Genomic DNA, 12,236 nt, shown 5'->3' on the forward strand with positions numbered 1-12,236 from the left:
CTCATTCAAGGAATTGTGTTGGCATGGTTTAGCTTGTCATAAAGTGGAATGGGAACCAATGCTATATGGCATACAGTGGTACGTGTTGTAAAGACCGGGCAGGAGGGGGAGGGGCTATCCGAGCTGCAGCCAATGACGTATTAGTTATTATGTGCCGTGTTTGTGGAGAGGCAAGAACCTCAAGACTGCCTCTCCACACTCCCCTCCGCTCCCTCCCGTTCGATTGGCTGTTCTGCGTCCTTTGCTTCGTCCAATCAGGAGTAGATGGTGATGACCTCGCTCCCTCCCCCTCTGACCAATAGGACGCGCTCCAGCCCTTCCGTCAGGACCTCCAGGAATTCCATGTCTGAAGAGCAGCAGTCAAGGACTGACATCGTTTTGCAGGTACTTGCACACATAGACATCAAAGGGGGCTTGAGCCCCTGCCCTTTTATCCATCTGTAAAAAAGTGCCCTCTCCAGACAATGAATGCAGTTTTTACTTATGGTGAAAGAAATGCAAATGCCCCTCTTTCCATGCTATACCTGAAGGTAGCATTCAATAGAATTGCCTTGTCTTGTCCAAACTCTCCTGAACGTGTATGCAGCGTCTTATGTTGAAAGAATTTCCCTCTCTGTGTAGAAATCAAGCATCAAAAATAGCCGACGTGTTGTGAGCTTGGAGATTTTCACCAAAAGGCCCTTTTAGAAATGTCAGCCCCTGCCTCTCTGACATTCTCTGCACGTCCCTGCTGTTTTGGATCAAAGATTATCGTTATGTGTCGTTAACTTAATGCTTGTTTGTGGTCCACAGCTCAGTAAATATCTATGCTAATATCTATTTGTGTTTGAACACAGTGTGTTTCATTGTAGCTCTTCTACCTCCAAGTCAAACTCCTTAAAGCAGGAGTTCCCAAACATTCCTATTGCCAAGGACCCTCAAATAACCACAGTGTCTGGCCAACATTTGTTAATGGCTATCTTTTTTTGTCAAAGCTTGGTTATAAAACATAATTACAAAGAGCTAATAAAAAAAAGAGAGAAAAAAAAAATCGGAAACTTGTGACACATTGTGAGCTTGTCGATGAATTTACTCCTTTCTTTCATCTTTTTCCCCCTAATTAGCTCACTTTAAAAGCCTGCACTTGACCCAACTGATTGTGTGATTAGTGTTGATTTCGTCGACTAAAACTATGACAAAAAAGGTTTGCCAACTACCTTTTCTCACAAATGAAAATGAAATTAAAGATGAACCTGACTCACGAGATTACCTCTTTCCCGGGTGTTACACCCAGGTGGCCGTGGTTGTATGCCTAAACCATAACCTTAGTAAAACTGTGCCTAAACCTAACCTTGACCCTAACCCTAGCCTCACAAACACTATGCCTAACCCTAACAGAAATGATGCCAAAATCTAACCTCAAAACCACACCCATGTGGGCCAAACACCTGGGAAAGAGGGAGTCCTCTAACTCAGTGGTTCTCAACCTGTGGGTCGGGACCCCCAGGGGGGACCCCAAATTATTTTGTGGGGTCCCGAGGTGATTACCTTAATGTGCAACATTGTTTTCTCACTCAACAGTAAATAAACCAACATAAAGCTTAAGTGTATAGAGGGTATCTGCACATTTCTAAAGTGACAATTTAAGGACTTTTTAAATACCTCTAAAATGACAAATTAAACATTGGCCAAATTGTCAAATATTAGAAGCAGAAATTGTGAAAATAGGCGATCTACATGCTCACAACGCCTCGCAACGCTCTTTTCACAATAGAGCCGTGTTATACAACATGTAATGCCTCAACTCTTAGTGCTCGTCAGGGTGGGGTGGGGGGGGGGTCCCCAGTTAAAATATGATTATTATTTTTTTTTATCACAAGGATACAGTTCTCGTCTCCTTCCTGGTTCCGGGGCGGGCCGGGCATGTTGAGCAGGACCAGCCGAGCGTCGTGGGACTTATTGACGATGACCTCGTTGAGCCGCACGGCCGTGTGCATCCTCCTGACGTTGGAGTGATCCCTGAGGGCAGAGGAGGGACAGTTTAACCAGCCGACTCAACAGCGTTGTTTTTGACAACAGATTTTGATTTAGTTTTAGTTCAGTCTTTTTTAATAAAATGTCATTTAGTTTTAGTCATAATTTAGTCACCTGAAACGTTTTAGTCTAATTGTAGTCGACTAAATATCATAAGATTTTAGGCGACTACATCTACATTGTTTAGAGTCAACTGAAATGTATTTTGGCAGGACTTGATGGCATCGTAATGACTGATTTTAGCTGGTTAATGGCCCCCAAACTGTGGAATAAACTCCCTGTTGCACTTAGAACTACAGACTCACTCCCTAGCTTCCACCGTGGACTGAAGACTCACCTCCCATAGCACTACTCATTGACCATACATGAAGCTAGTTAGAATTTTTTAGGTTTTAGAAACGTTTTTTCTTTTTACTGATAAGGTGCATGGTCTACCTATGTTATTTCTTTCTAGATTGATATTCCTACGCATTTGTTGTATTGTTGTTGATGTACTGACATATTATCTTGCTTATTATATTGATGTATTATCTGCTTATTGTAAGTCACTTTGGATTAAAAGCGTCTGCTAAATGCCTGAACTGTAAACTGTACAAAGGGCAGCAAAAGGGTTATTCAAATTATAACATGTGTAGATGGATGGGCATCAGATGAAATCAGATTCATCTGCTAAAACAATTTAGGGTCCATATGTATAAAATAACTGAATGTGAGGTTAAAAGTGAACACTAGGGGGTGGCAACTAGCATCCCCTGATGACCTAGATCAGTGGTTCCCAAACCTTTTTAGCTCAAGACCCACATGTAGTAAGGGGAACATAAGAACATCTGCAAAGTAAATCGTTACCAAGAAATTCCTTCACCAATGTGTTTCTAAAGGTGTGTAAAAATATGTACTAAAAGGTTGAAATTCAACTTCCGGGGGAAACCTCATAAAAAAATGATTTGTGTTTGTGTCCCATTAACTTTACTATACAAACAATGGATTCGGCATCATGAAAAACCCCTAGTTTGACCCCTCACATGCTACTTAAAGCAGATTTATTTTTTGTATTTCTTTCTTGTATAGTAAATTAATGGGACACAAATACAAATCATTTTTTTTAAGAGGTTTCCCCCGGGAGTTGAATTTCAACCTTTTAGTACATATTATTACACACCTTTAGAAACACATTGGTGAAGAAATGTCTTGGTAACGATTTACTTCCCAGATTGGTCAAATATCTTATAAAATCCCCTTACTAATGAGAAATTAGACTCCACGTTGTGAGCTATTTCCACTACTTCTTAAAGGACAACTTTAGTTTTTTACAACAAGGGTTCATATTTTAGATAGTCATTAGAGAAAAGAAAAGATGAGTGTTAAAATGTTTTCATTTACTTTCTATCGTTTTAGTGATTTTAATGATTTTGATTTGCATGCATGCCCCCAGGTTGGGGGCATGCATGCAAGTGGCTAAATATGTATTTTTCGACACAATAAGCCCATTCCCAAGATGCACTGCAATCTTTCATGGGCAGGTTTGACTTATAGGTGCTGGTGTAAACAGTAATAAAGAAACTGCCGGCTTATTGTGTCTAAAAAGACATATTTAGCCACTTGTATGCATGCCCCCACCCACTGAAATCAAAATAGTAAAATCGCTAAAACAATAGAAATAAGTAAAAAAAAAAAAAAACAAAGTCCTTTAGGCCTAGGCCAGACGGAGCTGGATATTTCATATATCCCGGTTTTTCAGATAGCCACATAGAAAAATATCTAGGTCCACACGACAAAGATATCTAGGTCTAAACTAATCTGATTCCCCAGACCTCCACTAGGGGAACAAGCACACACACAGTAACGTCTTCAGAGATATCCTGGTACCATGTCTACACGGATCCAGTGAATCGGATATTTTTCAATGTCTCCACTTATTTATCCGGTTTCAAAAATATCCAGCTTTGCGGCCAAAATATCCAGCTTTGTGTGGCTCCAAGCCCCAACCGCAAAAAAAAAATGTCTAGCAAAAATGTCAAATGTCTAAATATCCAGCTCCGTGGAGCCGGCACCTTAAACATTTGCTTTCTAATTCATGGAATTTCTTAGTTATTTTTCTTTTATTTCTTCATGAAAAAAAAAGTAGGAAGTAGGAAACAAAAGAAATAAGGGGACCCATACAAATGTGTTCCGCAACCCACAAATGGGTCCCGGCCCGGTGTTTGGGAACCAGTGCCCAGTAGGGCATTCACCAATATTCGACTATTCGAATATTCTAATATCAAAGTAACTATTCGACTTTGTTCACCGAAGTCGAATATTCGCTTATTTTTTTATTTTTGTATCGTTTTGTCTTTAAAAATATATATATTTCTTCATGGTTTATAAAGCTTGGCTTGATAGGAAGTCATAAGAACCCTCACAAGCACTTGGAATTCTAGGTATTACATTTATTGTAACTCCGCAGATAAATATTGTGAAAATAGCAGATCTACATGCTCACAACGCCTCGCAGCGCGAGGCGTTGTGAGCATGTAGATCTGCTATTTTCACAACGTTCGCCTCTTGCTTACTTAATATTTGCCAGTTTGACCAGTTCTGTCGAATATTCGACTATTCGAATACTTTGAGGTCGAAGAATTAGAATACTAAAAATCACTATTCGTGAATGCCCTAGCCCACCGACCCGGTGTTTGGGAGCCAGTGCCCAGAAGGACGGCCCCCTGGACGGTGGTATACTGTACTCACGGCCTGATGCTCAGCATGTCCCGGAAGCCCTCGGGCGTGGAGCAGCCCGAGTGCGCGGCGCGGTACTGCAGCGTCTTGTCCCGCGTCCACGTCATCTGCACCCGCCGGTGGTGTTCCGAGGAACCTCCGCCCCCACCTCCACCTACAAGAACAATACGATGTGAACCAGTGTTGTTTCTGACAGCAACATTTTATTTGGTTTAATAGTCATAGTCTTTTGAATAAAATGTCATTTAGTTTTAGTCATAATTTAGTCACCTGAAAAGTTTTAGTTTTAGTCTAATTTTAGTCGACTAAATCTACAGTTGATTTAGTCAACTGAGATGTGTTTTGGCAGGCCTTGATGGCATCATAGATGCCTGATTTTACAATTGGCTGTGTGCTGAAAATCTAGATCTACAAGCTCACAACGCGTCGCAGCACAACGCGTTGTGAGCTTGTAGATCTGCCATTTTCAGCACGCAACACCTGAGAGCAACCAAAGATAAAACGACTCTCTTCTCCACTAGTCCCTCCCTAACGTTTTAGTCTCGTTTTTATTTTGTTGACGAAATTGTCGATATATTTTGTCTTAGTTTTAGCCATCACAGCTTAGTTTTTATTACGTTTTTATTTAGTTTTCGTCAGTGAAAAAAACCTTCGTTCATTCGATTAGGTGTCCTCAGTGCTTTTCAGGTCAACCATTTTCAAATTGGTCTATTTGTTCATGGCTCATTGGGGAGAACCCTTCCTTTATTTTTTCATAATTTATTTGGGCCTAATTCTCCGGTCCATAGTTACCCAACGCTCAAAGGTCTGTACGTCTCCAACTAGGCTTCAGAGGGTAAAACATATGGAATTCTCTGCCATTACATCTATGGGAGTCTTCTCACTAATTCAAGAAGGCTCTAAAGTCACGTAAACACTAAATACTTTCCATAATGGTCTGCTGAATGAACCTGGGATATTCCAGGAGAATGCAAATTTTTGAATCTCAGTAAGAATTAAAAAAATGTCTTATAAGTAAAAACAAACAAACAAACCTCCTCCTCCGCCCCCTCCTCCTCTCTCTCCTATGCTGGACTGTTTGTCTCTGTCCGTCGCGTCCGTGTCGTCGTCGTCGTCCGAGCCGATGCTCGTCAGACGCAGCATGGAGTTGCGGTCCTTCACCAGCTGGGCCTGACGAGAGGGAGAGGGGACACGATTTTCAATTCAAAGGAGCTTTATTTGCGTGAGAAAACACGTTTATATTGCCAAAGGAAGAATATATTATTCAAAATATAATAAAAACAGAAAATGGGGAACGCACATGCAGTTGGAGGGGGTAGAGCATTGTGTAAACGGAAATACAGTATGTCACATTGTGTCATTATAGGCCTATATGGGGTAAAAAGCTAAATTGCCTATGTAATCCTGGGCTCTGCTCTCCCTCTGCCGCGCCTGGGGAGACAACGGACTGACCTCATGCTTCCTTCTATGCTTCACCTGACAATGGGGATTTCCCCGGTTTGGACGTAGTGTGTGGAAGCTGGAAGGAACACATTATTCCAACCAGTTCCTTTCCTCCCCATCAGGCGCCCCGGCTGACCAGAGGGAGGCAGTATAGAGACATTGTAGAGAGACCAGGACCAGGTAAAAAGCTTTTTGAAACAAATAGTAGCAATCTTTTTGCAGTCGCTTTGGAACAAATAGCAGTATTTATTTTCTTTATTTTTTCAATACGATTTAAGCTCTATGCAGTAGGTCTAGAGATTGTAACTCAACGGTCCCTTACACTAACCGTTACTGGGTAAAGTAATAATGTTACAGTAATATATTACTAGTAACTAGTTACTGCACAACACTGCTCTCTTGCTTACTCTGGCCTCACACTTGCATGGTTCAAATCTGGATAAGAGCATATGCTAATTTCCTAAATTGTAATTTGTTTTTGTTAGTCGTTATGCCAATTGATTCCTCCCCACACACATTCCTGTGTGTTGTATCCTACTGGCTCAACTGCCAGTGAGGAAGGAGCCCCCACCGGGAGGACGTAGCACCTCCATCATACTTCTCCCGCCTAAAACTCTCTGCTGACAGGTGCTCGCCCCCAACCCGGCCTGACTTCCCTCCCCCAAACACGGGCCAATAGCGTTCGTATAGAATCGACAAAGCCAGCTGCACCATATTGAAAATATGTCATTTTAGTTGAGCGACATCACATGTCACGCCACACCTTTCCACCGAAGCACAAGTCAGGTATACACCTACAGATCAACAACTCACTGTCACCACGTACAAAACGCTCTATTTAACATACAGCAACTAAGAACGGCAACAACAAGTGAGACAAACACATTTGCGGAACAATTTAAATGGTTTTGTTTTATCAGACCAAAGTCAAGGAAGGGTGGGGTTTAGACTATGGTTGTATTGTGCAGGTGCAGCAAACCCCACCCGTCCGTTACTTGGCGGAGGTTAAAACAAACTGACTAAGACGGAATACTTACAATACCACATCAGTATCTATCTGTGATAGGATGGGTGCTAATTTCTAAAATTCTAAGGTCGTCTACTACTCAACACCACTTTTGACATCGACTCTGTGGACTTACGTCATCAAAACTCCAGCGATCTCGGAGTTGCACTTGCTATGGGAACCAAAGGTAGAGGTGGATAAGGTGCACTTGACCAGTGAGCTAATGAATGGTCATAGACATGATATATGTAGAAGCCACTTTGGCCATAGTATCATTTGTCAATGTCGCTGCCACATTGGTATAGGTGCAAATTGGCTTAACTCCCCTACAAGAAATGTACCTGAGTTGTATCTGAGTAAGTAAAGTAAGAAAGTAAGCCTTGCCGAGCCATGAGGCCCATAGTATTAGTATCCAAGTACTGGATAGCACTCGATAGATACTCGCGTTGTAGTTAGTAATAGTATCTAAGTCATACATGGGCAACTGGTTTATTATTTTCAAAATAGTAAAAAAAAAAAAAAAGCAAAAAAGAAGTTTAAGGATAAGGGGTAAGGCATGGACAAAAATGTAGGTGTAAATGTTGTTTTCTGTTTTAAAGCCTTTACTCTCTATGTAAGATAAAGTGTTTTGGAATGAAAACACATTTTTCTTTTACTAAGTATCATTTAACCAAGCATCGTACATCATAAAACTATTACATGTGGGACATTTACGGTTGTGCTGAAAATTATTCAACCCCCTCTGCAAATCTGGTTTATTGGCGAAATTCACAAACTGACAACTGAATGAAATAAATAAATCATAGAACAAAAGTAACATTTTTTTTCACTTTCAATTATTCAACTCTTAATTACACCTGAAAACATCTGTAATCAATTGCAATCGACTAATCCATGGCCTAAATAGTTGCATCAGATGTGCAACCTGGCCTGACTAGAAGTTTGTTGACTTGTTGACTGTGATCAGAGCAGTTAGAAACATGGCTAAGTCTAAGGAATGGTCAGAAAAGTTCAGAGAAGAGATTATTGCTTTGTACAAAAAATAAAAAGGATATAAAACAATTGCAAAGACACTGAATGTTCCAAAAAAGTACAGTTTTGAGCATTGTTCACAAGTTCTAAGTCAAACGAACACTAATGAACACATTTGTCAGAGTTGAATAATTTCGAGCACAACTGTATAAAAACCAAACCTCTTGTTATGAGGATCTTAAATCGTGGCGAGACCCCCTGCTCTAATAGACACATAGTATGCATTAGGAGACGCAGCTTGAATAGACCATTATGGCGACCATGTTGATGCATTGCTCCAGTAGACTGGGGAGCGGACAATGTGGTGTCGACGATGAATGGTTATTGAAAAAGCTACATTCACCGGCTCCATTCTGGCCTAGTGTTGAAGTGTCCTCGAGCACAAGACACTGAACAGGGACATGCTGGGCCCCTGATTCAGCCTGGGAAAAAGAGTTGGAGAGGCCCTCATTGCGCGCTATAGAGAGATCTCTCTCTATAGAGAGATCTCTCTCTATCCACAAGTTTCCGCGGGAGTTTACTGGAGACTATCAGGACCAAACTTCCGGGTTTAACAGCAGACATACAAGCTCACGTCGCGTCGCAGATGCAACCCGTTGTGAGCTTGTAAATCGGCGGCGGAAGATCGATGCAAACGTTTGCGCAATGCACTATGGGGCGTAGGAAACTCGTGGATAGTGCTGCTGCTACTCAAAGATTTGCCATTTCAGATCATGACAAGTGACAAGCCAGTGGGGAGTGGGCCAATTACATGAGTTGTATTTCGTTGTTGTCGGGTGGAAACCTTGTATGTCCAAAAAAACGTTTGTTTTGTATTTATCATTTTAAAAATGATTTAAACTAGTGAAAACAGCCGATCTACAAGCAGACAACGCCTCGCGGTGCGAGGCGTTGTCTGCTTGTAGATCTGCTGTTTTCACTCCCTTTGTGCGACGGCCTTGTATGATGAAGCAGGGCTTTACTTTGCGAAAAAATGTACAAATTTGAAACTTGGAGATACGAAGTTTCTGCCCGACAGTGACGATTTACTTTGTTGGCCGCCCAGCCCCCTAAAAAATGGAACGTAGGCCAACATTTTATTTAAAATGTTTTCCTAATGGCCGGCCTGGACCGGCCGGGAATGAACCGGCTGTTCGGGAGTTGTCCCGCTTTTCCCAATTGCCAGCATGTCCCTGACACTGAACCCCTGACTGCTACGGGTGAGCAGGTTGGTGCCTCGCGAATGTAATGTAGTGCTTCTGAGAAAGTTGCCATTATATAAATGCACCATTATCGTGTAACTCTCACACACATTCTCTCACAAACACATTCTCTCACTCTAGCACGCATGGAAGCACACGCAGGCTGAATCCTAGAAAGTGCACACAATACAACATCAGTATCTATCTGTGATAGGATGGGTGCTAACTTCTAAGGTGGTCTACTACTCAACACCGCTCTTGACATGGACTCTGTGGACTTACGTCATCAAAACTCCAGCGATCTCGTAGTCGCACTTGCTATGGGAACCAAAGGTAGAGGTGGATGAGGTGCACTTGACCAGTAAGGTAATGAATGGTCATAGACATATATTATAATGTACCGGTAGAAGCCACTTTGGCCAGAGTACCATACTTCAATATTGCTGCTGAAAGTTGGCTTAACTCCCATAAAAGAAATGTGCCTGAGTTGTATCTAAATATTGGAGACTAATAAAGCTTTTTTTCCCCTGTTGTATAGTCATTACACTCTATGATAGTGAGATAAGAAGTAAGATAGTGTTTTGGTATGAAAACACAATTTTCTTTTACTAAGTATCATTTAACCAAGTATCCTCCATAACATATGACACTGAACCCATAACTGCTCTTGGTGAGCAGGTTGGTGCCTCGCATGGTTTCCTCCGCCGTGGGTGTGTGAATGTGCGAATGTAAAGTGCTTTGGAGGAAAGGTGCCATTATATAAATGCACCATTATCATGTCACTCTAACACATTCTCTCACTCTCACAGTGTCTCTCTCTCTCTCTCACGCACGCACGCACGCACGCACGCACGCACGCACGCACGCACGCACGCACGCACACACACACACACACACACACATGCACACGCACGCACACGCGCACGCACACACACACACACACACACACACACACACACACACACACAGCCTGACAAGCTCACCTCTTTCTCTCGGTCTGACTTGGAGAGTCTCATCTGACGTAGCATCTGAGACCTCTGCTCCATCATCAGGGTTCTCTCGTAGGTGTACGCACTGATGTCGCTGTCGTGCTGCAGGAGAGAGGAGACGAGGATGGAAGTAATGGAAACACTTTGTTGCTTTTTACCTCTTTAAGATGGTGTCTGTGTCAAATTAGATTTTTAACCATGTTAACCTTTATTTTATGCTTTAGCCATTGAAAAATAGCAGATCTACAAGATCACAGCGTGGCAACGAGTGCCACGCTGCGAGCTTGTAGACCTGCTATTTTTGAAAAAAAAATTACATTTGTGTATGTCTTTGAATATAGTTTGACCCGATGTCTTTTTTTGAAGGTTTGAGGTTTTTGAAAAAACAATATTTCTACGTCAGTGGTTCTCAAACCTTTTCATGTCAAAGACCCCTAGAATTATATGTATTTGGCCACCAACCCCCATCTCGAAATAGTATGTATCAGGGACCCCCCAGAAGCGAAGATTTGAGTTAAAAAAAATATATATATATATTAACATATTTGCACAAATGTTCATGATTTTTCCAAAATAGCAGATCTACAAGCTCACTGTGAGCTTGAAAGATAGAAAAATAGAAAAATAGCAGCTATACAATCTGCTATTTTTCAATAGCTAAAGTATAAGCTAACTCCAGGTGTTAACGGGTGCGTACCATCTCCACCACCTCCACGTCGGCCTCGATCCTCAGGTGATAGAGGAAGGTGGCCAGGTCCTTCTTCATCTGGATGGAGTTGTCTTCCAGCTGGGCCACGGTGAAGATACGCATGCTGCACTTACGCCACACCTGAGGAGCGCCGTAGCCAAAGCACACCGTCATTATCAGTTCTTAGGGATGCCTAAGACGTCCACAGCCGTCTTAACCCATTTAGGCCTGAACACATTATGACGCAATATTTTATGCTTTATATATAAAAAAATAGCAGATATACAAGCTCACAGCGCGGCACCGAGTGCCGCGCTGCGAGCTTATAGATCTGCTATTTTTTTTTAAATCTTGAAAATTTGATTTTTTGACACGATTCTATAAGTGTCTTTTGAATCCTTCTAAGATTTTTGGAAAAAAACCTATGTTACTATGTCAGCAATCTGGCCAGCCATCGTCAAAGAAAAGGTCCTTTCACTTAACTGGAGCTCAGTTAGTCTGTTCTTGAGATACTACTATGTCAGTGGTGCTCAAACCTTTTCATGTGAAGGACCCCCAAACTGATATTTATTTGGCCACGGACCCCCATTTCAAAATATCTAGTTCCATGGACCACCCAGAAGCAAAATTTGAGTTACAAACGTTCGCTTTGAAAATACATATATTCAAAGATTTGCACACATTTTCACGACGTTTTCAAAAATAGCAGATCTACAAGCTCGCAGCGCGGCACCGAGTGCCGCGCTGTGAGCTTGTATATCTGCTATTTTTCACTGGTTAAAGCATTCAATAATTCTAGGCCTAAAAGGGTTAAAGGAGTAGTTCACCCCCAAAATGACTTTTTTTCTATTGATTACTCATGCCATGGAGAGTAGAGTTCAATAATATTTTTTGTTTTTTGTCACATTCCTAAGACAAACATTTGATTCGAGTAAATTTACTCCCATTGATTCCGGATGGGGACCCGTTTCCATCCGGAACGAATGGGGGTAAATTTATTGTTATCACATTTTTGTCTTAGGAATGCGACAAAAACCAAAAAATATTATTGAACTCTAGTCTCCATGGCAACACATGGGATGCCTAAGACGTCCACAGGTGCAGGCACACATAGACATCGAAGGGGGCTTGAGCCTGCCCTTTTATCCATCTGTAAAAAGTGCCCTCTC

At 41.8% G+C, this 12,236-nt stretch overlaps 1 protein-coding gene across 1 annotated transcript in view; it reads right to left on the reverse strand.

Annotated features, from left to right (window-relative positions):
- Positions 1–12,236, reverse strand: part of slc12a6 (solute carrier family 12 member 6) — a 104,665-nt gene continuing 92,429 nt past the window's right edge. Inside the window, exons 22-27 of the mRNA XM_080742202.1 lie at positions 11,077–11,208; positions 10,374–10,481; positions 5,759–5,898; positions 4,741–4,917; positions 1,865–1,998; positions 1–346 (exon numbers count right to left, since the gene is read on the reverse strand). Coding sequence (XP_080598328.1) covers positions 255–346; positions 1,865–1,998; positions 4,741–4,917; positions 5,759–5,898; positions 10,374–10,481; positions 11,077–11,208 — 783 coding nt within the window. The 3' untranslated portion in view covers positions 1–254. The remainder of the gene's footprint in view (positions 347–1,864; positions 1,999–4,740; positions 4,918–5,758; positions 5,899–10,373; positions 10,482–11,076; positions 11,209–12,236) is intronic.

The sequence above is a fragment of the Nannobrachium achirus genome, assembly GCF_963921795.1.
Source record: "Nannobrachium achirus genome assembly, chromosome: 14".
Lineage (NCBI taxonomy): Eukaryota > Metazoa > Chordata > Actinopteri > Myctophiformes > Myctophidae > Nannobrachium > Nannobrachium achirus.